At 54.9% G+C, this 27,657-nt stretch overlaps 9 protein-coding genes across 9 annotated transcripts; 8 read left to right on the forward strand and 1 right to left on the reverse strand.

Annotated features, from left to right (window-relative positions):
- Positions 1 to 3,065: 3,065 nt before the first annotated feature.
- On the forward strand, positions 3,066 to 4,187 carry HMPREF1541_08408 (uncharacterized protein; the record flags this gene model as incomplete). Its single annotated transcript, XM_008722727.1, has 1 exon — positions 3,066 to 4,187. One exon carries the CDS (start codon positions 3,066 to 3,068, stop codon positions 4,185 to 4,187), a length of 1,122 nt encoding a protein of 373 aa, XP_008720949.1.
- Positions 4,188 to 8,819: 4,632 nt separating this feature from the next.
- Positions 8,820 to 11,321, forward strand: HMPREF1541_08409 (uncharacterized protein; the record flags this gene model as incomplete). Its single annotated transcript, XM_008722728.1, has 4 exons — positions 8,820 to 9,157; positions 9,254 to 9,419; positions 9,468 to 9,598; positions 9,647 to 11,321. The coding sequence occupies 4 exons, from the start codon at positions 8,820 to 8,822 to the stop codon at positions 11,319 to 11,321; spliced, it is 2,310 nt and encodes a 769-aa protein (XP_008720950.1).
- A 1,035-nt stretch (positions 11,322 to 12,356) lies between these two features.
- On the reverse strand, positions 12,357 to 15,082 carry HMPREF1541_08410 (uncharacterized protein; the record flags this gene model as incomplete). Its single annotated transcript, XM_008722729.1, has 3 exons — positions 12,357 to 13,041; positions 13,136 to 14,824; positions 15,039 to 15,082. 3 exons carry the CDS (start codon positions 15,080 to 15,082, stop codon positions 12,357 to 12,359), a joined length of 2,418 nt encoding a protein of 805 aa, XP_008720951.1.
- A 677-nt stretch (positions 15,083 to 15,759) lies between these two features.
- On the forward strand, positions 15,760 to 17,355 carry HMPREF1541_08411 (6-phosphogluconate dehydrogenase (decarboxylating); the record flags this gene model as incomplete). Its single annotated transcript, XM_008722730.1, has 3 exons — positions 15,760 to 15,795; positions 15,847 to 16,530; positions 16,579 to 17,355. 3 exons carry the CDS (start codon positions 15,760 to 15,762, stop codon positions 17,353 to 17,355), a joined length of 1,497 nt encoding a protein of 498 aa, XP_008720952.1.
- A 740-nt stretch (positions 17,356 to 18,095) lies between these two features.
- HMPREF1541_08412 (calcium/proton exchanger) lies at positions 18,096 to 19,951 on the forward strand (the record flags this gene model as incomplete). Its single annotated transcript, XM_008722731.1, has 2 exons — positions 18,096 to 18,099; positions 18,150 to 19,951. The coding sequence occupies 2 exons, from the start codon at positions 18,096 to 18,098 to the stop codon at positions 19,949 to 19,951; spliced, it is 1,806 nt and encodes a 601-aa protein (XP_008720953.1).
- An 807-nt stretch (positions 19,952 to 20,758) lies between these two features.
- Positions 20,759 to 23,156, forward strand: HMPREF1541_08413 (uncharacterized protein; the record flags this gene model as incomplete). The annotated part of the gene is made up of 3 exons (XM_008722732.1): positions 20,759 to 21,366; positions 21,417 to 21,794; positions 21,845 to 23,156. 3 exons carry the CDS (start codon positions 20,759 to 20,761, stop codon positions 23,154 to 23,156), a joined length of 2,298 nt encoding a protein of 765 aa, XP_008720954.1.
- A 342-nt stretch (positions 23,157 to 23,498) lies between these two features.
- On the forward strand, positions 23,499 to 23,618 carry HMPREF1541_08414 (uncharacterized protein; the record flags this gene model as incomplete). Its single annotated transcript, XM_008722733.1, has 1 exon — positions 23,499 to 23,618. A coding segment is annotated over one exon (120 nt), but the record flags the coding sequence as incomplete, so codon positions are not given.
- Positions 23,619 to 23,726: 108 nt separating this feature from the next.
- On the forward strand, positions 23,727 to 25,547 carry HMPREF1541_08415 (uncharacterized protein; the record flags this gene model as incomplete). The annotated part of the gene is made up of 2 exons (XM_008722734.1): positions 23,727 to 25,076; positions 25,125 to 25,547. The coding sequence occupies 2 exons, from the start codon at positions 23,727 to 23,729 to the stop codon at positions 25,545 to 25,547; spliced, it is 1,773 nt and encodes a 590-aa protein (XP_008720956.1).
- A 428-nt stretch (positions 25,548 to 25,975) lies between these two features.
- On the forward strand, positions 25,976 to 27,382 carry HMPREF1541_08416 (uncharacterized protein; the record flags this gene model as incomplete). The annotated part of the gene is made up of 3 exons (XM_008722735.1): positions 25,976 to 26,278; positions 26,329 to 26,955; positions 27,008 to 27,382. The coding sequence occupies 3 exons, from the start codon at positions 25,976 to 25,978 to the stop codon at positions 27,380 to 27,382; spliced, it is 1,305 nt and encodes a 434-aa protein (XP_008720957.1).
- Between the last annotated feature and the right edge of the window lie 275 nt (positions 27,383 to 27,657).

The following is a 27,657-nucleotide window of genomic DNA, read 5'->3' on the forward strand; positions in this document are numbered from 1 at the left end:
GTCTCGTCGGGCCTGGGCTGTCGGTAAGGTGTTGCTTGCTGGATAGAGATGCGGAGAAGGAACCCCTTTTCTCGCCGCCAGCGGCAAAGATGATGACGAGCCCCCAGCCGACAGGTTGGAGCAAAGTACCACGCCATGCATTCTTCATTACGTTTGGCAACGTAAAATCATAGGCAGTGGTTCGCGGCGGAAAGCTAGCAGACGGAGATTTACATAATGAAACGAAACAGCTGAGAACTGCAAGTGCGTGACCTTGTTAGTCCCAAGACAGCAATTTCCTACTGTGCAAGCATCAACATATCAAGAATGGCGCGCTTACACCGAATAGTGCATTCTCGCCCATTTCAAGTGAGGGAGTCAATCCTTTAAGGAGTGCACGAATGGAACATGACTGGTGGAGAGGATATGCGGCACACTGCTGATGGCGTCGAGCAGCAGTTCATCCAAGCTGAATATCTGGCCGAGCCGTACTCGGCAAAATGCTGTAGGTAATAAAGAGGCTTGCCTTGGCGCTCGTGGGCCCTAGCAGGTTGGCACAATGACCGGCTGCATGACTCGCAAACTTTGAGGATGAACGGTTGTCTGTGCCGGCTCCTCCGGGCATCACAGGTGATTGTTGTGCGTCAGTCAAGTGTGCGGAGCAGCATACCTGTGCTAGTGGTAGCTGTGATCATCACAGGCCCTGGAAGAGGATTAAACTGTAGATCTATCCAGTAGTGAGGTGGCCAAAAGAAGGGGGGAGATCTCTGACCCAAACACATATTCGCACGGCAGAATCGTGTCGTTGCGCAAGGTTTGCTGACGAGATCGGGCGATCGACCAAAGAAGCAGCTCGGAATGAATCGTGACACGATCTCTGACATGAAAGTCGAGTCAAGACGCAGCGATGGCCCGGGGTGGTGGCTAACAGCCTAAGCGCCTGAAAGCCTAACAGACTAGCACCCGTTGGCTCTGCCCGTGCGGGACAGGGAGGCCCCATGGAGCAGCTGATTTGGGACAGAACCAGAGTGGCGTCTCCAAAAGTGCAGTCTGCAGTCAGTCGATCGAAGCTCATTCGAGCAAGAGCTTCCCAAAGCGCCCAAGTCAGTCGCCGTAGCCTGGAAATTAACCGATTTCTCAAACTTTGACCTCGTAAAGCGGTTTCATTGGCACCAAGGCCCAACGGCCGCCAACGCTCTCGCACCAGGGCACTCAACCGTGATCCCCTCACAGCCTAGCGCATGTCCCTTTGACGTGAAACTGCTGCCCTTTCGACCTCTTACCTCAATGTCGTCCAGTCGATCACGCACCGTTCTCCTTTTCGTCTACCCACCTGCCACGAATCCATCGAGGAAGGGTTCGGAAGAGCCGCCCCACCCCAATTTACCGGGCGCCGTTTGGATTTGTGCGCTGGAAAGAGACTCCGGCCTGCTGCAGAACCATGTACCGGTGACCGCGGGGTGATCGTTGCCTGGAAATTGTTATTCGCGCCCGAAGTCTCCATGGAGCTGGTAAGTTTGACAGACGCATCCGACTAGACTTGTCTCTGTGTGACGCCAACATGCAACTTGTACGTGATGGGCGACGGTCCAGCACAGAGTCCTCAGCCTACTGTATGATTCAATTAGTGCCTCCCTCAGATTGGGTCAAGCTCCACCATGTGGACAAAGGTAGCTGAGCAGGATAGCGACCAACTCGCCATCGTCCCGAGTGAGAGCCGTCCCAGCCAAAAGGGCACGGTTCAGGGCACTGCCGAGGGTATCTTCCTGGACACTGTCGCCTAGACATGCTCTGTAACATGATCTAGATCGACCCTGGGATTGCTCTGCGACTCTCCTGTCTTGGGCGGCGTGCTTCAGCCTCGCCCAGAGCGCCAAGCCGTTGGGTATTTGTCAAAGCTCCAAAGGTGCAGAAAAACGTGAAGATCGCTGTGGTAGGGATCACCCTTGTCCGTAGATCGATCCTCGGGCTTGGTCGTGGGGGCAGAAGTTGCGAGGCTTGCTAGCTTAAGCTCGGATCATGCAGAGGGCACTTTGCGCTGTGCAGACACTACTGGTGCCGTCGTTCGCTTCTTCCCACGCGATATCGCAGACTCCATCCATCCCCAAGGTCTTTCTCAAACCCGAATCTTGCGACGAACAGAGTGACAGGTTATGACCGTCGCCTGTCTTCACATTCGGATGTAAAAAACCCTTCCTCTTGCGGGCATGCTCGCCTAAAAGACCCCATCCCTCGCGAGCAAATCGTGTGGCAAGGAGGCTCTCCGAAGGGGCGCACCCTGGTCTACCCTTTTACCTACCTTCCAGTTCTAACACGATACATGGGTCCGTTTTTGTCATAGCCCTTCTTCCTAACCAAGTCTTGCTCGATGATTCGGCCTGGGGTCTTGAAGACAGAGTTTGTTGGCTCTGCCATGGCTTGATCTGGTACTGCAACTAGCTCGTGCAGTAGGTTTCTTTGTCTTGACCCTCTCCACACCTCCATCACTACGGAGTATGTACTCTCTACGGGTACGCTTTTGGTGAGCAACGTGTGACGCCGCTAGAGTTTCCCCCCTTCCCATGTCCATCGGGCACCCAGGGATATGGTCCGCGGGCTGTTGGTTGCGTCTGCCGTGTGCGCGAAGTCGTGCCCTAAAAGTATACCATTTCGCCGGATCTTTACTGCCATTCATCATTCAACCTTTTCATCAAGCAGCCAGGCTTCACCCACCGGCCTGCTAGCCTGAAATTCAATCCAATTCGGTCATCCACTCGGTCAGATCTAAATCGCGATCAGATCTTCCCACTACATCAGCAGGGCGCTACCAACCGTTGCAGTACCTGGCAGAGTCCTCATCAGGCCCACTGGCCCTTGATTCGGTTGGCTGTCCACCATCCCTGACCGCCTACTCTGAGCCATCTCTTTCTGGGCCTGGATCGGTTGACACTTGGACACCACCCCGCTGGTTGGTCATATACTGGCGCTGCTCTCGTTCAGTCACCCTACGGCAAACGTCTTCCGGCCTATACATTTCGACACCCTCAATCAGGTCTCTCTCTCATTGTCTGCGTTCTGAGTAACTTGACCTTCATTTTATGTCCGAAATGGGCCGCTCTACTAGGAGGGGTCCATGGCTCCCCGACGAAGACGACACACTGGTTCAGCTGGTCCACATCCAGGGACCAAATAACTGGGTACGCATTTCACAGCACATGCAGCACCGATCGCCTAAGCAGTGCCGGGAACGATACCACCAGAATCTGAAGCCCAGCCTCAATCACGAGCCCATTTCTGCTGACGAGGGCGAATTGATCGAGCAATTGGTCCACGAGATGGGCAAGCGTTGGGCTGAGATTGCCCGAAGGTTGGGCAACCGCAGCGACAACGCCGTCAAAAACTGGTGGAACGGCAGCATGAACCGTCGGAAGAGGAGCAACATCCAGCAAGCGGCGTCCGCTCGTGGCGTGGGCTTGCGCCCGGAGTCTCTTTCTGCGACAGCACCTTCGCGTCCTCTAACGTTACTGCACGAGGAGCGACGACAAAACAGTCCCCCTCTCTCTGCTGGGTTTCGACCGCCGTATCTTCACCGGCTACCCACGTCAGAGCCGGACCGCCCAGAGCAGGCCCGTCGCAGCCTTCCAGATGCTCTTTCGTTGCCCAACCTCAACCAGCCTTTCACTGCGGCCGCGGCACTCCAGCCTTCACCAGATCCTTTTGCGCAACGACCATATCACACACCTCAACCTTCCTCGGATTTCCGCTTAGCGCCGCTTGAGTGGCGTAACAGAAGCCAGAGCGAAAAACTAGGCGAATCCGTCGCGATTTCGCCCGCCACTACCGATTATTCTCATCAGCGCGCACCTTCGTTGGTTTCAGACCACCAGTCTCGATGCTCTATTTCACCCAGAACAGTCTCATCGCCGCGTCCGAGTCTCCCAGCCCCCATTCAGACTTCTCGGACATTCTATGAGCACCACCGGTGTCAAAGCTATGTGTCTATTGCGTCTGATGGCAAGATGTACTCTCAGGATGAGGGCTATGTGTCGGCTCTTCCGTCCTCATCCAGCATGGACGCTGGCCAGCGTCGCTTTCCATTCGATGCTCCTCTCATATCGATCTACTCACCCGCCACGGATAGGCGACCAGATTTCCAACTGCCTCCACCGAAGCTCTCATCACCCACTGAGCGGGACAGCCGCATGAACGTTTCACGTCTACTTGATTGAATATTCCAGCCGGCGGTCAAAGTTTTACATTGCAAACTTGTTTCTTAAGCAGTTCAGCACCAGAAGTCAAGGGAGAATCAATTCCTTCATTCTGGACAGATTTTACGATCCATCTACGGAAGGAAAAGGGTCAACAGTAATACCCAAGTGCATGAAGGATGATGAAATAGGCCACAAGGACGCGGCCCACTGCAGTCTATTGACTGGCTTGTGTATATATAATTTACCTGGGAGGGTCGATGCTCATTTCCGTTGAAGCGTTCGTTCTGTATAAAACCCAGCGTCTCCAGGCATTGAAGCCCAGCAAAAAGTGTACAATATCAGATCTACGAGAAGTCTCTGTCAAACAGTCCCACGCTCTCGTGCCCCTGGATGTTCGATTCCTCACACTCTGAGGACAGTGGCAAGGCTGTGCGCACGATGTTCGAGCCGCGCCAAGTCCCACGACCCTGATTGATGCAAGGGTATCCTGAGCAACAGTCACCAGATCTTGCACTCGCGTTGCCGCCATGGTGTCAAAAAAGCATTCAGTCTCGCTCTACGGCACAACTAGCCAATCATCCCAAGTTGGCGGGTTGCGTTGCGCGCTTTCGCAAGCTCGCGAGTCAAGTGGGACACAGCCCTTGATGACGGTACATGTGGATCTTTCCCAGCGGCTTTGTGCTTCTCCACCCCTTTGCAACTGGTACTACGGACTACTCTTCTGGTTTTATTACATGTGGGGCACCCATCGCGGCGGCAAGATCTGATGAGATTGCTACCGCCGCCCGTTTTGAGACGGGATCGTCGCTTTGGCCCCAAGAAGTGGATCTCGCTCAAGTTGACAATATTTGATTGGGCCTACGGAGTAGTCACTACTGACCACCACTGCAAAGCACTCCTGTCACAATGTCTCCAGGATACCCTGGTGCAACTTCGGGTACGCATGCATCGCCCATGCAGAACCGAAACTCGAGTTCGGACTCCCTCGCCTACAGACCTTGTGTCCATGACCCTCAACGCGTCCGGAGTACTGTACTGTACATAGCGCCCTCCAAAGAACCAGGGGTCGGCCCCTTCGGGAAAGTCTATTAGAGTTTGGGAACTGGAGGCCAGGGTGCTGCATTTGACCTCCGGCCAACCCACACGATGTTTCCCCAACGTACAGCACGACTCAAACTGTGTATATCAAACACGGGATGACACCCTCAACATGTGCCTCGTGCCTGCCAATGCCCCTCTCTCCAACTCTGATGACAGCCATAGCGCAGATCATTTGCAGAGCATGTATCTTTTGTTGCACTCGCGCGGAGTCGACAGGCTTACCGCCGTCGGTCACCGTCCACTGATTGACCAATCAGCATACTTCCCTGAGTACCAAGGCTGCGGTCCTGTACTCCCCATGCACTCCTCCTGCGGGCAATCTTTTTTGGCAAGGTTATAGGGGTCAGAAGCTGCACCGCATTGCTTGCATATTGGTACGGATTTGCGGCCTGCCTTGCACACGAACCGGGATCAGCGATCAATGTACTCTCCTGAAAAGTCTGCTTGTGTTTTGCAGCCCGTGAGTGGATTCTAAACATCAACCAAGATATTCTACTTCATGTGGCCCATCCCAGTCAAGGAAACTATGGTCTGGGCAGATCCGGTACGCATATTTCACGCCTATACACTACGATGACTGTGGTCATTGGCTGCTGGTGTGCCAAAATCCTCTCTTTTCCATTCCCAAGGCTGAGTGATTGACGACTCCGGCTGACTTTTGGTCCGTGTTTGTGACTTTCTTGGAACATAACCATATATTTTGTCTTGCTAGGCAATCACGCCCAGCGCAGACCCCGCGGACCGAGGAGGCCCAACAAAGCCTATACCACACACCTCGAGCGTGGTTGATCTATACTTAGTCGGACCGTGACAATTTCTCTGCCGGCCCCGAGCAAGCTCGAACTAAGTCTCTGTTTGAAGCTCGCTATTACGTGTGTCAAAACCACGCGGAAGTCTACAGCACGAGGCAGCGGCCATGTTGTGTCTTGGAGGCTTGAACAAGGCTCCAGCATGATCTTTGATACTGTACATGTGGAGATGGTCTCACCATTGGGTAACCCTCACGGGCAACTTTGCTTCTTCAGCCACCCTACATACTCGTAGCCCCTTGTAACGCCCTCTAGCCACCCTTTTCCCAGTCTCGGCATTGGCTCCTGCTTGGACGACGTTCCCTCGCCGTCTAATCGCCCGTTCCCAACGCTGGTGTCTCAGGGTGACCGGCGCTACCCGGGGTCATCCTTGACCACAGGCTCGTGGACTTGCGGTATGATCCGATGCCCAATTTCTCCGGAGTCTCCTACTATGTATATCTTCCCTGTTGGTCTCATTTTCATACCCATAGCCTGCGCCTCCGGAAGAACTTTGATGTTTCACCACGACCCTCTCTCTCTCCCTGGCGCTAGCCCCAAGGATCTGACGGCAGCAGACGCCATAACTCATTTAACTGTCCGAGCACGCTTTCTTTCCGTCGCGTGTGGAACCTTGACTAGCTACGCCATCAACGGCAAAGATCTATTCGCCGTTGCAAGCTTTCGGGCTATCGACTTCTGATACTGCCGGACAATTCAATAGCGCTCAGATCTTGCGACAGCCACATTTGGATGTCAAACCCCCGCCGTAGTTGCCGAACGGCGGCTTGGTATTAGCCGGGTCGAGGATTTTGTTCTCCCCAGGTCGTTGCAACTATTGATGTGGATCGATCCACTGAGCATCATCGGAGGCGAGATCAAGCGAGTGTTTGATGAACACGCTAAGTGATAAATCTCCGACAGCCTACGTAAAGACGGGTGATCGGTGCTCGACGCTGTGTAAGGCCCATGCGACAGCGAACGTGAGTCAGTAGGAGTGACTGAAACTCCCAGCGACCTCCGTTACCTTCGATGCTGGATCCCAGCTGTCCATGTTCTTTCGGCGCCGACATCCTCAAGTTCAACTGGCTACTTCGTGCAAGGCAATGCTGGTAGTCGATGGATTCGAAACACTTTCAGTTCCCGAGTCCTTCGGCTATCCTTTCTCCCGCCTCGATGCGAGCCGGCGTCGTGCGACCACCATTGTCGAGTCGCATCGCACAGAAGCCGAAGAACGCATCCATGCGTGTCTCGTAAAGTGAGACAACCTCGTAAGTCACGACGACTCCATTCTCTTCGCTCGCTGCGGCCTACCCGAAGAGGATGGCCACCGGCGATGAGCATCCGGAGGAAGACCCATACTCGCTTCTCGCTCGGCTGCCTGATGCCAGTGTTACAGGTGTTATTCATAGGCTTCTGCCGCTTGGACATGCCTGTGCCTGGGCCCGGATTCTGTCTGTTCCGTCGGCTGCAGTAGGCGACTGCCGCCTCCGCCTGCCGATGGACGCGCAGCAACCACACTAGGGGTAAGTCGAGACGTGAGCCTGCTTCTACAAAGAACATTCACGAGCTCCATCATTGTCGTTCCGGTCTCACCATGTGCCTTGCGCCTCCGCTGCGCTTGTTCTCTGCCTACTGCACGGCTGAAGCAGCGGTCTTGTTGACCGTTCCCTGCATGCACCTAACCACCAGCCGCTTCTAAACCTTTCCAGGCTCAGCCGTCGGAAACCGCACGCCATCGACGCGTCTCAGCGATCACGGGAGTCCCTTTGTTCTACCGCGCTGGTCCTTGACATTCCTTGCTACAGCACGAGCCGACGCCAGCCCTTGACTGATGGACCCCTGAGTCATGAAGAGCAAAGACAGACCCCCTTGGAATTCCCACTCTGTCCGACGATGAGCTCCAGTGAAGCGTCACTCGTCAGACTTTCATCTAGTCCCTACTTCGCCCTAGCCCTGTCTCATGCTGAGGGTGCGCAGTGTGGTGATCTGCTTGGCCATCAATCAGCCTGGCATGCCGTTTGGACGCATGAATGACCCAGCGTGAAGGGAAACGCCCTGGACTGGAGCGCAGTGCTTCTACTTCACGCTCCGAGATGTGGGAGTCGAGTTGCTGGCGTGTCGCCACTCACGTGTAGCTTGGACGTGGAGTTGGTCTGCGGCTTATTCGAAGCTCGAAGCACTTACCCGCAGCGCCATCAGTGCAGGATCTTGACTGAAATAGCAGAGCGGTTAGGTCTGCTGCACCCAGGCGCGGAGACTATACAGCTGTACATAGTGTCAATAGGTGAATCGTCGTTGTTTGGAAGGTGGCAGTCTCACTTGCCGTAGTCGCAGATTGACGTCGAGGGTGAAGATGTCGCTAGCTGTAGTCTGGGAGGTGAATCTGCAGCCTTGTCCATCGAACGAGAGACCTTCCTAATTCGGATGACCGAAATTGTCTACTCATGCAGCCTTGTCGTCATTGCAGAAACCGCGGCCGAACTTCATGCGCATCCTCCCTTTGCACGCACCACCTGTACATCGCCATTTCTTCAATTGCGAGCACGTTTTTATTTCATGCTTTACACGCGTCTCAACCCTGTCTTATTAGCTTCCTCACCTGTACAGCTCTTATCTAATCTCCTCCGACGCTCCTCTCACCACAACCGCAACTACCAAACAGCAACAACCAATTCTCCCAATTCGTAGAGACTCATGCCGTGCATCCATCCTTGAAACCGCTTGATTGTCCCTATCTCGCTGCGGCCATTCGCCTGCTATGGCAGCGCCCGGGTCGTCGCCGGCCGAGATGCTCTCTCAGCTGGAGGCGGCGCGCAAGCTAGCCCTCGGTGACCCGCAAGTCTACAGTCAAGTCGTACCGGGCGTGCTTCCCCTCATCGGGCCTAACGCCGCTCTCGACGTGCGGCGATGGGGTGCCGACTTCCTCGCCGAGTGCTTCGCCAGCCCGGCGTTGCCAAATGCGCAGAAAGAGTCGCTGGTCGCCGACGTGCTGCCTGCGCTGCGCGCCTACTTGGAGAATCCGGCCGAGGATCAAGCTGTCTTGCGGAGTGCCGTGCAGGCGGCGGCTAGTCTATATCCGTTGGTTTTCAGAAGAATGTATGTTTAATACCGCTTGGTCGCGCAAGCTGCTTTGCTGTGGCTGCGTCCCTGTCTGCGAGTCGTTGTTTGGTGTCTAACGTGTGTTGCCCCTAGTTCCTCACATCCTGATCAAGCGCCGGTATGGCAGACGATGATGGCCATTAAGTTCAACATCTTGGGCCGTATGGATAGCGCTCCTGTCTCGATAAAGATATGCTGTGTCAAGTTCCTACAAAAGCTAGTTCAGGTTCAGACGCCAGGTGTAATAGCCGATCCGAGAGTATGTTCTGAACATTCTGGAACGAAAACTTGTCTAACACCTTTCAAGAGACCAGACCAGAACGAGACATCTCTTGCTATCGTACCACGCCAACACCCACTTCTTCCCCTGCCGAACCTCGAGGCCGAAGGCGCAGGTCTACTAGATCGATTGCTGAGTGTCTTCCAAGACCCGTCAATGTGAGTCTGAGCCCCTCCGCCGGTCTCCGCCCTGGCTGACAGAACTAGGGATCCGATCATGGTCGATGCGACTCTGAATTGCCTGGCCGTGCTGATTAGGACTCGCCCGCCAGTGGCTAACAAAATACTTTCGGCGATCCTGAATTTCAATCCCTTCCGGTCGGCATCTACAACCATGACTCCACGACTACATGTCATCTATCGATCTATGGAGCGGACGACCTTTGCACTCCTGAAATTTGTCCTCAAGGCAGTGCCGAACCATGCAATGAGCGAGAAGATCCAGCACTATATGTACCGCCTGCAGCAGCAGCGGGTACAGTTCTTTACTGGTACACAAGGAGTCAAGAGGCCGGCTGAAGCAATGGATGGGACGGAAGATGCGAAGCGACAACGGATAGCAGGGCCACAGATCTTCCCACCTATGCCACCTCCGCCCAATAGTGTTGCTCAATTGTTCACTCTCACCGAAGACACCATGCTACACCAGTTCGACGTAAAGCTACTGCCTGCCGATATCGTTAGCAATGTTGTGTTCCTGCTTATGCAGATGGCCGAGCCCGGTAAGATGGAGCCCGCACTCGAGGCTGTCAGAGACCGATATGAGCGTCTCAAGAAAGCCAGCCAGCCAACGCGTGTTCCTGATGTTCCCATGGCAGGCCCGACTGGCATCGACGACGAAGATGACTATGAGCCAGACTTCCCCCTCGGCCCCGAAACTACGGCCGTTCCAACAACTGAGAAGGCACTCGAGCAACTGGCTCAGCCGGCCATTGACCTCGGACCTTTTGAGCTACCGAAACCGCCTCCCATGACCGAAGCTGAGGTATCTGCTCTGTCAGATCAGACGGTCAAGCACGTCTTTTCCCTTGTCGCTGGATACGAACCATTTGCGACAAGCACTACTCGACAGAAACTAGGCTTCAATCGCCTCGCCGCTTCAGCCAACGATCGTGATGCTTGGATCACCATTCTAGCCCGGCTTGCCACACGAACTCCTGCTTCTATCGATGAGTATGACGAGACCGACAAGGGCGATCTAGCAGCCGCGAATGGTGTTATGGTCAAGACCGAGGCTCGACGACCCTCCGCCCTCGCCATGCGGATTCGCGAGCACCTCTTTCTCTACGTCCTGGACGACTTCCGACCTCGGCTGCCAATCGCCATCTCCTGGCTCTCCGAAGAATGGTACGCCGACAAGATCGCCGCCAAAGCCTCGCCCGACAACGCTCTCCTGGCCTCCCTACCGAATTACACCCAATACTCCGAGCGCCTCCTCGACAAACTGGTCCAGTACCTCGACGCACGAGACCAGAAGCTCCTGATCCGCTTCCTCAGCGAGATACCCTCGGTGACGCGCGGCATCCTCGGCTGCGTCAAGGGCCTGGCGCGCGACCCAGAGCGTGTGGGCATGTTCGTCATGGCCATGCAGTACCTGCTCATGTTCCGCCCGCCCGCCAAGGAGCTGGTGCTCGATACCCTGCACGAGGTCTGGACGGAGGGCGATCCCCAGACGAAAGGCGCGGTCAGTAAAGTGTTGATGAGGTGGAGGCCCGAGGCGTTGAGGGACGGGATAGCGGGGAGTCTGAAGAAAGAGAGGGAAGGAGATGTGAAACGCGAGGTGAATGGATACGATGGCGCTGTGGAGGGGGAGGGAGAAGTGAAGAAGGATACGGCTCACGGAGGGGGGATCAAGAGCGAGCTTCCTGTTGGAGGCGAGTAGTAGTACTGGTATGCCAATTAAGTGAGCTGAGGCCCGGATCTGGAAGAGAGAGGGATTTGCCTGCCTCTGTACCACTACATTCAGTTTTTCTGGAGATGGGGAAACTTTTTCAAATATTTGGGCCTGTCTGTCACCGTGGCCTGCCCTTTGCCAAAATCCATCATCATCATCAACAACAAATTCACATTCCCCTTTTGCGTCGCTGCTCTGTGTGTTGCTGTCTTTGTGGCGTTTCTGTTTCGTCTCCAGAATCCTTGCCCGACAGCTACAGTACAGCAAAGACACACACGATTTGCACCAGGGGCCAGGGTGGTGAAGATCTACTAACAGGGCCAACCAACGCTTTACCGCATGATTTAAAAGATTGGAAGAAAAGATTCGCCAGCCCGGTCTCAATGGGACGACGACGACGACGACGACGACGACGACGACGACGATGATGATTCTCGGGCGCGAAGCGAGATTGAGAACGCCTGTCGTGACATGCTATGTAATTACAGATGCAAATGTAAAGTCACGATCGATGCGTGCTGGATCATAAGCCGTGTAGCTTGTGACACAAAACGCAAATCAAAATCAAGTTCAAGATCAAGAGCAACGTGGTGGCGTGGTGGCGTGGTGGGTTTTGATCGAGCTTGTGAAGTAGATAGGTCGGTCGGTCGGTCACTCGGTAGGTTGGTGAGTGCTCATTCATCGCTACTGCTCTGATACAGGCGCATGCATGATATACATCCAGCCAATAGAACAGAAAAGAACAGAGAGCCTGCGCCGATACCGGGGAGTTCTGCTTGAAATCGCAAACTGGTGCTTTTCCCTCGAGCCCTGGTGTGTCCCGCAACCAATGCGCCATTGTCGTGCCTGACTGCCTGCCTGCCTGCCTGCCTGCCTGCCTGCCTGCCTGCCTGCCTGCCTGCCTGCCTGCCTGCCTGCCTGCCTGCCTGCCTGCCTGCTTGCCTGTCGGCAATGCCGTTCGCTAAGACTCCTAATGCCTCCAAATGCCAAATCTAGTCCATCACCACGAAAGGAATTAAGGTATTACAGCATGAGGCCCCAATCCCAATCCTGCGACGTCATGTCCGCTCCCTGGCCCCAGCCCTGCATTCCCCCAGCACCTGCTTCACTACCTCCTCCTCCACTGCCGCCGCCGCCGCCACCGCCAGCGAAGCCACGCCCGCCCCAATGCGACAACAGGCCTTCGCCGCCCACAATGCCACCGTTGGTCAGCCGGTCGACGTACACGTCATATCCGTCGATCGCCGTGTCAATCTCCTGCATCCAGGGATCTGTTGGGCCGCCGTCAGCTGCGCCGGAGGCCTCGCCCATCTCTTCTTCCATCCCCTCTTGCACAGCCATCGGTATCTCAAAGCGATACTGCTGGCCTCCAGCAACGTTCTGCTGTTGCTGCTGTTGTTGTGCCTGTTGTGCCTGTTGCTGCTGTTGTTGTTGTTGTTGATGATGCTGCTGTTGCGGTGGCGGACTGCGGCTGAAGCCGCCTGCGCCGCGGCCGGCCTCCTCTTCCGGACTGGGGCGTGGCAGACTGTCGCCGCAGAGCCGGTAGAAGATGTCGCGGCATTTGTGGGCTGAGGGATTAATATTATTCATGGCGGTGATGACGTTCAGCGCCGTGAGGACTTGGGTACGCCATGCGGGCGCGTCGGCGTGCGTCGGCGAGCGGCGTAGGCAGTGGATGGGTATCAGGGCGGCTTGGAGGAGAAAGTATCTGTTGTTGTTGACAAGGAGTAAGCATTGTGAGATCAGGAGCGGTCTTGCAAGGGGCCAGAAGGAGGGGGAAAGGGGGGAGGGGTAGGACATACAGGACGTACCACGCTGCGAGGCGCGTGTGCGTTGCGGTAGTCCAGAAGCGGAAGAGGCAGGAGATACACTCGTCGGCGGCCGCGAGGCAGCGTTTGGTGGCGTGGTTCTCGGCGTCGGTGAATTTTGTGCCGTTGGGCAGCGGTGGTCCGGAGCCATCGAGGGGCGGGAAGCCGTTCTGCGCCCAACGCAGGAGGAAGGGACGGTACATAACCACGCGCATAACACGGTAGCGCCAGCGACCTAGAGAGTGGCCAAGAAACGTTTCGCTAGGGAGAGGGAGATCTTCGTCGCGGTAGTGGGCTGGCAGGCTCTTGCGCCAGCCTTCGATGCAGTCGTCATCCAGGGAGGTGAGCTCGTCGGCCGTGGGGACGGGCATCGAGATGAGGCGATCGTAGATACGCATTGTGCGCAGGTGGTAGGATGACTGGGTGGTGACATAGGTATAGACGGTGGCTTCGTTGACTTCAGGTGGAAGGTCGGTGGACGAGGCCAAGAGGTCGCTCTCGCGAATGTTAAGTGGGAATGGCGTATCGACACCAACACGAGGCCAATTGAGCGGCCGACCGTAGGTCACAGTAGCGCCAACGTCGAGGACGCAAAGAGACCACCAAACACGGCGGCGAATCTCCTTTTTGAGAGGGGTTGTCTGCCACCCGTGGACTTCTTTGTGTAGACCGAGAGAGATGGCGAGCCGAAGAGCGAGGCCGCCGTAGTTGTAGCCACTGTTTGGCCGGTTGCGTTTCTGGAGGTAGTTGGCGGCCATGGCGAAGGCTTGTACGAGACCGAGACTTCCGGCTTCAAGAGACTCGATGCTAAGAGAGCTCTTGACGGCGTTAAAAAGAGTCATGTGGGTGTCATCGGAGCATGGACTCGAAACGAAGGAGCCAAGGGCAGCTACCAAGTTGGCCAGGACATGCCACGAGCCTTTGGGGATATTATTTAGATTCCTGTAGTGTCCGCGAAAGGTCGGTTCGTGTAGTATTGGAAATGTGGGATGGTAATGCAGGAAGTAGGCATCGATCAGGGTGTCTACAAACTGCCGCGTGAGTAAGGGTTGCGCTCTGAGCGCGGGCCCTGGTGAAGCGTAGTCAGGGATGTCAGATAACTGGTGACCGCGATGTTCGCTCTTGAAGCCAGGATGGGAGGGGGAGGAGCCGTTGCTGCTGCTTGCGATAAGCCGGAGCAGCGAGGCCCCAGATACGGAGCCTAGGAAACCTGTATTCGTATCGTTGGCGGTCAAAGTGGCCATTCCATCGGTGAGTTTCGGTATTTCGGGGTCAGCGTCGAAGCTAGCAGTTCTCCCACGGGTATCTCCAAGCGTCCACAACGACTCTCGCTCGTCCCACTCGAAATCATCATCAGCTGCGAATGGCACGGCTTCGAACTCGTGGCCAGATTCTTCTGTGGTAACGGACCGAGAGGGCACCGGCCTATCAAAGTTGGAGTTGAAGTTGCCATCACGCTCGAGGTCCGCACTACTTGGCGACATGCTATCCCGTCGTCGCGAAGTTTTAGTTGTCTGAGCGGCTGTGTTCAGCATCGAGTCTGGGAACGAGCCCTGTGGTATTGACGGCAGGGGACCATCTGGGAGCCCCTGCGCCAGCATCTGGTTGACCTGAGCCTCTGTCAAGAACGTCCGCAACAAGCCCTCGGCGCGTTCCAGGCGTTCTTCGACTTCGGTGAGATGCCTAGGTTGTTCAAGTCAGCAATTGATTTTCGTTCAATACCCGAAAGGGCCGGCAGGGTATGACAGACTTTCTCGTAAGTGCCGATCTGCTGTGCTTGTCGTAGAGACAATGCCGATTGTATCGCTGACAGACCGAACAGACCGGCAACTTCCCATCACATTTTCCCTTGCGTCGCCGGCACTCGCGGCAGGCCTGTCCGGCGTTGGAGACTGACCGGCTGGGCCGCGGAGGCTCGGGAGCCATTGGCTGCGATGCCATGTTGAAGGGCGGATGCGATAATCCTACTGCAGTGGAATACCAGGAGCGTTGAATCGGAATCCGAGATTGAATGTGGGGAAGTGCAATGCAGTTTCTGGGCTCCGGGGAAGTCTGAGAGGTAACCCGGCTCGGCTGCACAACTGTCAACCCCGCAAATTGCACGGCCACAACATGGATGCCTGTCAGCGCAGTAGGCTGCGGATTAGCGTGCGTCGCTCCACGATATATGGCACGAACTGATCTAGGGTGGCTGATGGGATAGGTGGCACGACCGTACAGTAGGTAAGCCGTCGTGCTCCTGGAGAGACCAAGATTGGCCGAGCAAAGGCTTGGCAGCCGCGCACGATGCGGCGGGATGACAGAGCCGTGGTGGGGGTAGAGTGGGGGCCAGAGTGTCAGGTGCAGGGTATATTGTGGGGGTGAGAGGTTGACTGTGGCCCGAGTGATTTTTCATTCGCAAAGGTGACTGTTCGCCGTCGCGTATAGATCTGTGGGTCGTCGTCGTACGGAGGTGAGAGAACGCCTGCTCAGATACGCAGGGGCAGGCACGATGGCAGCCTATAAGAGGCCGACCGCAATGGTCTCGCCGGTGATGGCTGCACAAGTATCATTCAGTCAACAACAAGCAATTGCAAGCAACAGAATATCCTTAAGTGCTCAATCTAAAAGGCCACATCATGGGCTCAATATCGACAGCAGCTGAGATCTCTAAGGTCTTTGCTACTGCTCCGAACGCTTTTGGTCCACGCTAACAAAAATCGCAGATCGGGGTCATCGGTACTGGTGTGATGGGGAGCATGCTCTCGTTGCTCTTCGCTGAGCACGCTGACATTGACGTCTTCATTCACGATCGCTCTGAAAAGAGCATGCAGCTCACAGCCGAAAAGGCAAAGCATGCCGGACTGGAGAAAAGGATACATGTTTGCAAGGACTACGACACTCTTTGTGGAAGCCTGGGCTCACCCAAGGTCTTCTTCTTCAGCCTACCACACGGCCGCCCCGGAAACGCTGTTGTCGAGACCCTGGAGCCTTACCTACGTGCGGGAGATATCCTCATCGATGGCTCAAATGAAGACTTCTTGGTCACCCAAAGGAGACAGGCCGTGCTTCAGCCTCTGGGCGTGGCATACGTTGGCATGGGTGTTTCTGGTGGCTTCAGCGGCGCAAGGAATGGTCCCTCTCTAATGCCAAGTGGTGATGAATGGGCCCTGGATGCGCTCATGCCTTTGCTTACCAAGATCGCTGCGAAGGACGACCAAGACAGACCTTGTGTAACGAAGATTGGCAGCGGTGGCTCCGGTCACTACGTCAAGATGGTTCACAACGGCATTGAGCACGGCGTCATGTCCGCACTCACAGAAGTCTGGGGTCTCATGGATTCGAGCCTCAAGATGACTGGCCACGAGATTGCTGATGTGTTCGATGGCTGGAACTCTGCAGGAGAGCTGGTAAGTCATGTGTAAGACCACCCTGAGTCGGGCTCATCTGTCGCATAGAGAGACAACTTCCTCGTCGCCATCAGTGGCCCAATTTGCCGCACCATGAACGATACAGGCACCGATCACCTTGTTCACGACATCGGCGACGCCGTGGTTCAGGACGCCAACAATTCGGAGGGAACCGGCGTTTGGGCCAATCTCAACGCCGTCTTGGAGCACATCCCCGCCCCGAGCTTAACATCTGCACATTATCTCCGCGTTGCGTCCGCAAACGTCGTGCAGAGACGAGCCATCAATCGCACGCTAGGCACTGTCGTTCCAGAAGAGATTAATTTGCCCAGCGAACAGAAACCGGTGTTCCTCGAAGACCTCCGTCAAGCTGTGTACACGGCTGTCCTGACTTGCTTCATCCAAGGTCTGGACCTCCTCTCTTCAAAGTCCGATCGCGAAGGGTGGGGCATCAATCTCGAAGAAGTCTTACGAATCTGGCGGGCGGGATGCATCATCAAGTCCGACTACATCACCGAACTGTTCGAGCGCCACTACGCCCAGCATCCCGGCCAGCATCCATTGACGGGCCCCGAAGTCTGTGCGGAGATCAAGAAGAACTGGCCATCCTTGAAGCGCACTGTGTTGAAAGCCGTCCAAGTTGACGCCCACGTGCCAGCATTGTGCTCTTCCCTGGATTACCTAAAGTACATCGGTTCGACAGACCTACCAACGAGCTTCCTAGAGGCACAGCTGGATGCCTTTGGCGCTCATGGATATGAGTTGAAGACCGAGCAGAATGACGATATGTCCAAAGGGAAGCGACATAGCGAATGGTCACAGTAGGTGGTATCAGGAACTGGAGATCGAAAGGAGGAACATGACTCGACCAGGATGTAGACCAAGACTGGCGGCCCCTGATGGGTGTGACGGTGAACATTGTATCAAGTCAAGGGATGACTTGCCAGTAGAGTGCCACCGCCCTCTAGTCGTACTGCCAGGATTTACCAAGATCTTTGACGTCCAAGTGGCAGTGGTGTTGACGATGGCCTAAATCGTACTCAGGCACTAGTAAGCCTGACAGGAGGTTACAGAAGCAATAGATGTGAGTAGAGGAGCCATGCGCCCTTATCCGGCAGACTTTTCTGGCGTTCAATGCTCATGGAAGATCTAGATGTGGTCCAGTTCCATCGACGAGGGCGGATGCTGAGACTGTTTAGCTAGTCCGGACCTGCAGTATATAGCCGATACTTGCACCTGTAGAGAACACGATCGGGCGGTGAGGATGCTGTCAGCCTTCAGTCCCTGCAGAATGATGATATAGCCCGAAGGGGTTGATCGTGATGCGAGATGAGTTGGAGAAGTGCGCGTCATTGGAGGCATCCGATTGGTCGGGGACTCCGTTTCCGCCACGCTTTTTCCGAAATCTTGTTTTGACCTGGCCTGTTCCTTGGCGTCTTGACCTCCTTGACGTCGCCTTCAGCTGGGTTGGCAATTGCTTATAACCTGTCAAGAAGCACGCGTTATTTCTTGACCATTTCGCTTAGTGATCAATGGATCTAGGCAATTGAGAATAACATTTCAGAATGCGTAAGCAATCAGCTGGCACGGATGGACGTCGCATGTGCTAACTCTTGCAGACCGAATCAAAAACCACGCGCATTCGTCCGCGAAGACGCACAGATTCAATCCCTGGTCTAAGGATCCTGGTGTTGCTACTGCTGCTGGACTTCCTCCTACAGCCAACGGCGATGGCGAGCCCGAGAAGTCGACGACCAAAGTCCCTCTTACACGTCGGTTCACGAAGAATCTGCGCACCATCTTCTTGCGATCGTGGATCAACATTCTTCTAGTGTTTGTCCCTGCTGGAATTGCCGTCCACTTCGCCAACGTCGATCCAAATGTTGTCTTTGCCCTCAACGCTATTGCCGTCATTCCCCTAGCAGGTCTGCTCACCTTTGCCACCGAGTGCGTTGCTGCAAAACTCGGCCCCACCCTGGGCGCGCTGCTCAATGTTTCCTTCGGCAATGCTGTCGAGCTCATCATATTCATCATCGCCTTGGTGAAAAACGAGATCAGGGTTGTTCAGGCTGCGCTCATCGGCTCGATCCTTGCAAACTTACTTCTCATCCTTGGCATGGCTTTCGTGGTTGGCGGCCTCCAATACCGGGAGCAAGTCTACGATAGCTTGGTGACGCAGATGTCGGCAGCTTTGTTGGCGCTTGCGGTGCTAAGCTTGCTCATTCCAACAGCCTTCCACGCCTCCTTCAACGATCTAGATATGGCAGACGAACGAGTATTGAAGCTAAGTCGGGGCACGTCAGTCATCTTACTGATCATGTACCTGCTGTACCTGGCCTTCCAACTGAAATCGCACTCGTACCTATATCGGGGCACCCCTCAGCACGTCATCGACGCCCAAACTCAGCCTGGAATTGGACCGGGTATCCTGGCGAGAATGAATTCCTCCAGCTCCTCTACCTCATCCTCTACATCCATCTCATCAGCGACAGGATCGCAGCGTCGTGTCAAGAGAAAATTGAGGATCTCCAAGCTTGGCAAGCGCAGGTCACCAGAGGTCACGCCAGACGAAGAAGGCTGGACCGAGGAGAAAGCTGAGCAGAGCAATCAGAAGACTAAGGAGCAGACTAATAATCCAACCAAGGGAAAAGAGGTGGCGCTGGAGCCCGCCGCCGCTACTGCCTCCGGAACCTCTGCTCGACCGAAGATGGGACTTAAGCAGTTCTCCTTCATCCCCGCTCCACCCGTGTTCCGCTCTCAGGACAACTCGCTCCAGCGCTCCTACAGCGACTACCCGATCCGTAGGCTGCGATCGGACCCTCGCCAATGGAAATCTGACAACATTACCCACTCTCCCACAATGATGTCGTATAATGAGAAGCACTCAGAGCAGCAGCCAGAGACTGAAGAGCCCGAGCTTACCAAGATGGCGTCAATAGTCCTCCTATTGTGCTCCACAGGACTGGTTGCTCTATGTGCTGAGTTCATGGTGGGATCGATTGAGCATCTGGTCGAGAACAGTCCTCTCTCTGAAGCATTCGTTGGCTTGATCATCCTACCCATCGTCGGAAATGCCGCCGAACACGTCACTGCCGTCACCGTGGCTGCGAAGAACAAGCTGGACCTGTCGTTGGGCGTAGCTCTCGGCTCATCCATCCAGATCGCCTTGTTCGTCACACCGCTCGTCGTGATTCTCGGCTGGATCCTGGACAAGGAGATGAGTCTGTACTTCAACCTTTTCGAGACCGTGACGATCTTCGTCTCGACCTTCGTGGTCAACTTCCTGGTGCTGGACGGTCGCAGCAATTATCTCGAGGGTGCATTGCTGTGCGCATGTTATGTCATCATTGCAGTGGGTGCCTATCTTTTCCCCGACAGCGAAAGTCAAAGTCCTAGTACAGCTGGGCCTGGTGGAGGATAGAGTCTGCATCGGAATTCTAGCAGGGTAGAACATTACTTCTTCGTGGCTTAGTTATTTCTAGCAAATATGATAGTCGGAGCTTCGGTAACGACTTCTGCATACATGCACCTTGCTCCCCACTCGTCATTTCACAAGGGCGATGATTCTGTCCCATTCAATTTGACAGTCTAGCACTATTTCCAGTATCGCCTTGCCCTGTGATGGCATGGTGTTCCAACCGTTCGTGCCACAACAGATGCCAAGACTTATTAGGGGACCGTTGGCTTTGGCTGAGCACTCACGGTTGCCTTGATCTTTTCCAAACGAGATCGTCGGGATCACAGCCTCAGCACAGCATCGCAACCCCTGGTATATCCTACTGCCTATGCACGGATCACGATGTCTCTCATCTTGCAACACGGCTGAGTCTTTCGCCCTCCTTGCTCGGTCGCATAAGGTGAGTACACCGCAGCCTAAGCAAGCTCGGCCAATCGAAGCGGTGTCAATCGGATATTGCCCAGACAGCTCGTAGTCCTGGCTGGAGAAAATGTACTTGAAATCTGCTTCCCCATATTTGATGAGGATCCAAGGTGTTGACGGCCTGCAGTCCAAACACGCGATGGTCCTGGACTGATTAGCGCTTCTGGGCACAGCCCCATCTCGAAACACTAGCGTCACCACGATGCTGTATTTAGTCTCAACTTCGAACGGTCGGACTCACAGCAGGTTGAGCTACTTTGCGTCGAACGTTGCCCATTATCAGTAGATGTGAAGGAGACGTCCTTAGAAGGGTTGATGACAACTTCTCAAGAAAACAATGTTGCGAATATGAGCGATCATGGTCATCCCACTCGCAGGGCGGACCACCAGCCAGACGACAATCACCCGGAACACGAGCTGACAGTATTCAGCTCATCAGAGAGCGTCAAAACGCCCGTGTACGCCGAAACCATATCGCTTCTCGACACTAAGTCCACCAACACCCAGGGGCGAGAAGAAGATGCGGATGCACCACCGACCAAGAGTAAAACGAACACGAAGCGCCTCTCGGGATGGAAGGTCGGCGCGGTCACGGGCGCCGGCCTAGCGACCATCGCCCTTGCGCTCAATGTCGCCGCTCTCGTCTGGCTGCAGCAGCACCCGGCCGAAAGCACCGGCCTCGTGGAGGTCTACAGGGGCAGCTGCCAAAAGGTCGAGGATATGCAGATGTGGATGCATTTTGCCATCAACGCCTTGAGTGCGGTACTCCTTGCGTCCTCGAATTACTGCATGCAGGTGCTGTCAGCACCCACGCGTGCCGAGATAGACAAGTCGCATGAATCGGGCAAGTATCTCGACATCGGTGTTCAAAGCATTCGCAACCTGTCAAAGATAGCGCCTTGGAGGGTCTTTATCTGGGTCGTGATAGGCTTGAGTTCTGCGCCGCTCCACTTGATGTAAGTATACGAAGGTATCCTTGGTGGGTCGAGAGGTCTAACGAGGGCAGGTACAATTCAGCCTTCTACTCATCGATAGCGGCCAACAGCTACGAAGTGTTCTTCATGACGGGCGATTACGCGAGCTACAGAGCCGACCAGGGCATGCCGCCCGACGGATCAGCCGGTCGTTACGATATGAGCGCATCTGCAGCGCGTCTTGAGGAACTCGTCGGCATGACGCCGGGTGCGGGAACACTCGAGCTTCTTGATCCGGGAGCGTGTCTCAATGCTTATGCGAGACCTCTGGTCACAGATCGGTCCAACCTGATTGTTGTCACGAAAGGCGAGAGCGAAGGACTCAATGGGACGGCCTTGATCCGGGAGAAGCTGTACAACTTCCCGAGCTCGATCGCAAATGGCCGCACGCAATACGATCCTTATGGATGGTCAGTCACCCTGTCCCACCTTTCGAGAAACATTCCCCTAACCAACGCAGGGTTTGTCATCGCTCTGACAAGATGATGAACCGTTTTGGTGGCAGAGATGCCACAGAGCTACGCCCATGTGACGCGTGGGTCGACAAGATCAAGAACGACATCGGTGCTTGGACTCCGCTAGACTACTCGGTGGATTTCTGCCTTAGCGAGTCAATCGAAGAGCGCTGCAGCTTCAACGGAAACATGCAGATCCTGGCCGTGGTCATCACTTCCAACGCGCTCAAGATCGTCTGCATGCTGATCGTCGCGTTTGGCCTTGGGACCAATCAGCTCATCACGGTTGGCGATGCTATTGCTTGCTTTCTAAAGAAGCCTGATCCCTCCACGCAAGGCTACTGTCTCATGAGCAAGCGGGATGTGATCGATTTTTATAGGCTCAGCGAGGCCACAAACGACTCTCAGGACCTGTTGAATACGCATTTGCACACGAGCAAGGCTGCAACGGGAGAAAACCATCGCTGGTCCAAGGCAGCCAGTCGCGCCCGATGGTCGTGGACCATGGGAAGCATCCTTCTCGCATTGCTGGTCGTGGGCGCGTTCTTCGCCATTGGCGCTGCCGTATTTTTCCAATTTGGTGTTCCCTTCTCGGAATTGGGCTTCGGAAAACTTCACCCGGCCGCGATCATAACGGGCATGAACAGTGGATACCAGGGCTCCTATAGCACGGAGGTGTTGAACTCCGTCTTGATGGCCAACGCTCCACAGCTGATTCTGTCGTTCCTCTATCTGCATCTAAACTCGCTGGTGACCTGCATGTGGCTGGCCAGCGAGTGGAACGACTTTGCCTCCGAGCGCAAAACCCTCAGAGTGAGTATACCCGAAGGGGATCAGAGAAGCACGTACAGACTACAGTTGCCCTACCGGGTGGCAATACCCTTGATGATCGGCTCTGGTCTGTTACATTGGCTGATCTCGCAATCGCTGTTCTTGGCCGTGGTGGCTGAATACGATTGGGACGGATCGCTCCAGGACCCGATTGCGATTGCGACCTGTGGCTACTCGCTCACTCCAATGATTGTCCTCCTTTCTCTGGGAATTGCAATATGTGCCGGAACAATCTGGCTGGGCAGAGGGAGGTATCTCGGTGGTCCAGGGTTTATGCCTTTGGCAGGAAGTTGTTCGCTGGCGATCGCGGCCGCCTGCCATGCGCCTGAAGAGGAGAAGGACGCGCCTTTGAAAGCCGTCATGTGGGGTGCGGTACCTGAACCCAAGATCGAGTTTCAGAATAAGATAGACGGGAGTGTTGTTGGTCATTGCTCCTTCTCGAGCAACGAAGTTGAGCAGGTGGTGGAGGGGAAGATGTACGCCTAGGGTGAAGTGGCGGGTAGGTACTATGAAGATGTAGCTGCCAAGCCCAGCCGATCCCTTCAAAATGCCAAGCCCCTCTCTGTTACGTCGTGAATGCCGGTCGTCGTTTGTTCATTCTACCTGTCAACTGTGCATAATTCTCTCATCTCAATCTATCTATGTCTAAAGCGTCTGTTTGCGGCGAGTCATATATCGCGCCTTGCGCCGAACAGGTCCCCGTGGCTGCGCTAAAACTCTGTCCCATCGTGATCGGACAAATCCTTTGCCAACACCTCGAACTCGGATTGTCCTGTCCACAAAGCGGCTAGTGTAGCATTACAACATGAGAGAGAGCGTATTGTGAGTATGGAATCGTCTGAGAGACCCCTCAAACGCATCAGGCAAGCATGCGAGCCGTGCCGGCGCAAGAAATCACGCTGTCCTGGGGAGAAGCCGGTGTGCTCCCATTGCGCGCGGCTGGGACAAGCGTCATCCTGTGCATATGCAGTCGATCGTTCTGATGTGACTGTGAGTCGGTCCCAATCACCGGATGGTCATCATACGTCAGAACGACTTAATGTGCTCGAGCGAGGCATGGCGCAAATTCATGAGCTCCTCAGTGCGCAGCAGCACGTCCAATCTATTTCGCAGCAAGCTCCCGCCTCAACAACCCACGCATCCGCTGCACCTTTGACTGTGAATGGTCATCCGTCCGGATGGACTTCCTCAACCAGGATCGAATCAGCTGCAGAAGTCTACGCCCTCTACTGTGACTGCCAGCCGCTTCCTTTGCTCGCGGACCTCGAGAAATCGAGTTTTGCGGCAAGAGACACTGGACTACAGCTAGCCGTAGGCTTACTTGCTGGCCGCTTTGATCGAGATGGGCGCCATATCGTCAGACCTACACAACAGCAACAGCAGCAGCTCCACCTTCTGCGAGCAACTGTCATGCAAACGATAGCCGAAGGTCCTGTAGAGCTCTCCACCATCCAAACTCTGTGTCTCCTCTGTCTGATCGAGTTCAACGATAGTTCTCCGGCTCGAGCCAGTACTTACAGCTCTTTGGCCATGGACTTAACATTCTCAGCCGGCCTTGCCTCTGAATATTCTCGATCGGGACTGGCTGACTTTGAGGAACGTCGGAGATGCTACTGGAGTGTTGTGATACTGAAGAATCTATATGGAAACATGGCTGGAACGTTTTCATTCCTACCCAGCGACTATACTCCAAAACACCCAACAAGCACGCAGCCGCCGGCCGGGTCCAGTTCAAATATTACGGAGCCTGGACTCCCTCAGCCTGATGATTCTTTGACAGGCAGAGCGACCACGCAGGACCTGGGCATCCTTGCCTACATGACGTCAATGAGCGAGCTGTGGGCAAAGACTATCCGCTACGCGCAGCGGCGAGGCAAGAGTCAACAGCCTCCGCCTTGGGCCACCGAATCGGAATACCAGCGCATCATGGCCCAGCTAATGGAACTTGAGACCAAGATGCCCTACAAATATCGCTTCAAACCGGCCCGTTTCGCCGACTACACTACTGCAGAGCTCCAATCAAGCCGCACCTTCTGGTCACCATGGCTAGTGAACCAAATGCTCTATCACTCTCTGCTATGCCTCCTGAACCACCCGTTGATCCTTTCTCTGCAATTGCGCAATTTTAGGATGACAATGGTGCCCGAGGTCTTTCTCCAGCACACTGACGATCTTACTCAGACTCATACAAACTGGGTGATCCACTTGATAGATCAGGTAAAAGCAAAAGACTTCCGGCTGACCGACCCATACCCAGCATATTGCGTGGCCATCGTGGCGACCATATTTCTTCAGCAAAGCTATGCAGACGACGACGAGGTTAGGACCAGCAAACAGGAAAACTTCACGAAATGCTTGGAGTTTGTGCGAGACCTCGGTGCATATTGGCCTAGGGTAGCGCAATTGGTAGGATCGAGCTCTTAGCTCTTAGGTCTCTGCTAACCCAACATGTAGGGTAACAAGGTCGAACAGTTCCAGCAAGTTGTTTCTACATCGTCGCAAAATGCAGCGAACGCACCCGATGGCAAGCATTACATCGATCTCCGGCTCTTCTGGGAAATCATTGAGTCATGTTTCACAACAGAGCTGCCAGCTGGGCCGGAACCATACTTCGGAACCACGCTGTTGGCGCACCGAGCGACCCGATCCGCAGACGTGGTGAACGGACGACTACTTCCTCCTCCCACTCGTCTAGATCGCGGTGCATCTGCGGCAAACACACCCAGCCAGAGATTGATCAATCCCGGCTTTGAACAGTTACAGCACAGTTTACCCGTGGTCGATGACCAGCTCAGCGTCCTAGCACAGAGCTATTTTGCACAAGGACAAGATTTTGTGAACCTTGATGATTGGTGGTACCCTGAGCAGGGCGTGTAAGCAAGCACGAGCATCCACTACCCAACCATCAATGGAAGGCGATAGTGGTCATGTCTAGCGAGATCTCATGCCGCCGGCTTCAATACCTCCCCAAATCACGGCTCGCATCCAGTGCCAAGCAGATGGTACGACCGTTATCGGATTTTCGCCACGGGCCACTGACTTGGAAGACGTCCGCACGGCTCTGCGAAGACACATGGCTCAAGGCCCGTTAGCGGCCGAGAGCATGCTGGGTGGGCCGGTGGAATATAGGGTGCGACTGAAGCTAACGGACTGTTCCGCCTTGTGCCGTACCCGCTACCGAGTTTGTGCTGCGGGCGTTACAGACCACATTAACATGCTACTCTGGATTTATGAGATCGCTCAACACTGGACTTTGCGCCCTTGAGATTTTTTGAAATTTGGCCGACGATTGTCAAATGCCAAACATGCCTACCACAGAGTTGAAGCCCCATGACTTGCTCAGATCCTACGGCTTATCTGAAGCATTGGGCTTCCTCCCTCACACTGCACCGTTACGAAGGCTCACACCGGCCTACTATGGTCCTTGGGAAGATGCTGTCGGGGATCTCCCAAAGCTCATTAATTCGCGAAAGATCCGGTCAACCGTGGACAAGATTCCTCTTCTGGAGACTTCGTACCTGAAAACCGAGCAAGAGTGGCGGAGAGCCTACGTCCTGCTTGGGTTCCTCACACAGGCATATATCTGGGGTGAAGACACACCGGCACAGGTTCGTGAAAGTTTGATATCGTCATGGTCCTTGTTGTTGACTATTTCCAGCGGCTGCCACCACAGATTTCCATACCGTTTCTCACAGTGTCGAAGTATCATGACTTGCCACCCACCGCAACATACGCAACCCTTGTCTTGTGGAACTTCGCCTTCCAGTCACCTCTATGCGACGTTACCAACCCTGTCAACCTTCGCTCGCTCCAGACCGTCACCGGGACCAAGGATGAAGAATGGTTCTACCTCATCTCAGTGGCGCTCGAATCGCGCGGCGGACCTATCATTCTGGAGTTGCTCAATTGCATCGAGGCTGTGAGAAGGCGTGACACGGCGGCAATCGTGACACATCTGGAGCGGACAACCTTGAACGTGCAGAGAATTGGAGCTCTCCTAGAGAGGATGTATGAGCGCTGCGATCCTCAAACATACTACCATGACATCCGTCCGCTCCTGGCCGGGACTAAGAACATGGCTACTTCTGGGCTGCCTAATGGCGTGCTCTTCGACGAAGGAGACGGTCGTAGCCAATGGCGGCAGTACAGCGGCGGTAGCAACGGGCAAAGCTCACTCATTCAGTTCCTTGACATTGCGCTCGGAGTTGAGCACCACGCGACTGGCGCGCCTCGAGGGCGCTCCACCCAAGAAGGCGTGAAGTCGAAGGCAAATGCGTACATCAAGGTAATTGCTACCTCTCTTCGACAGAAGCTGATATCACTGACACGCCTGGTAGGAAGTGCGGAACTACATGCCTGGGGCGCACCGGGATTTCCTCGTCTCCGTTGAGAAGATTGCCAACATTCGCGAGTATGCAGTGTCTGGTGATGCACCTGAAGCCGTTCGTAGGGCATACAGCGAGACCGTGACAGAACTGTCTAAGTTTCGGGACAAACACATTCAGATCGTCACGCGGTACATTATCACACCGTCGAAAACGCCGGCCGCGGCTCATGTGAAGAGGAAGACGGGCGTGAACCTGGCAACGGCAACCTCGACCGCCAGCACATCTGCCGCCGAGGGTCCAAAGTTTTATGGAACCGGAGGGACGGATCTCATTCCTTTCTTGAAACAGACTCGGGATGAGACGAAAAGTGCAGCCTTGGCCTAGTGTACCGTAGCCAGATAGATGGAACTTTGTTGAACACGTTGACAAGACCTTGTGCGCTACCTGCTGTGCAAGAAGAGAGAACATCCTGTGGTTGGAGCAAGGAGACAGGAGGCGGACCGCATCCGCCTCCGTATCCGGCGGCTAGCTGACGTCAAGACCTGCTAGGCAGTGAAAATCTTGGCACGGAGGCAACGAGGCGGCGGCTGGCCACGGTACATGCGCTGCACTTTTTCACCAGCCGGTTACATCGTCTGTTGGTTTCCTCTGCACATTAT

This window comes from Cyphellophora europaea (genome assembly GCF_000365145.1).
Source record: "Cyphellophora europaea CBS 101466 unplaced genomic scaffold supercont1.8, whole genome shotgun sequence".
NCBI lineage: Eukaryota > Fungi > Ascomycota > Eurotiomycetes > Chaetothyriales > Cyphellophoraceae > Cyphellophora > Cyphellophora europaea.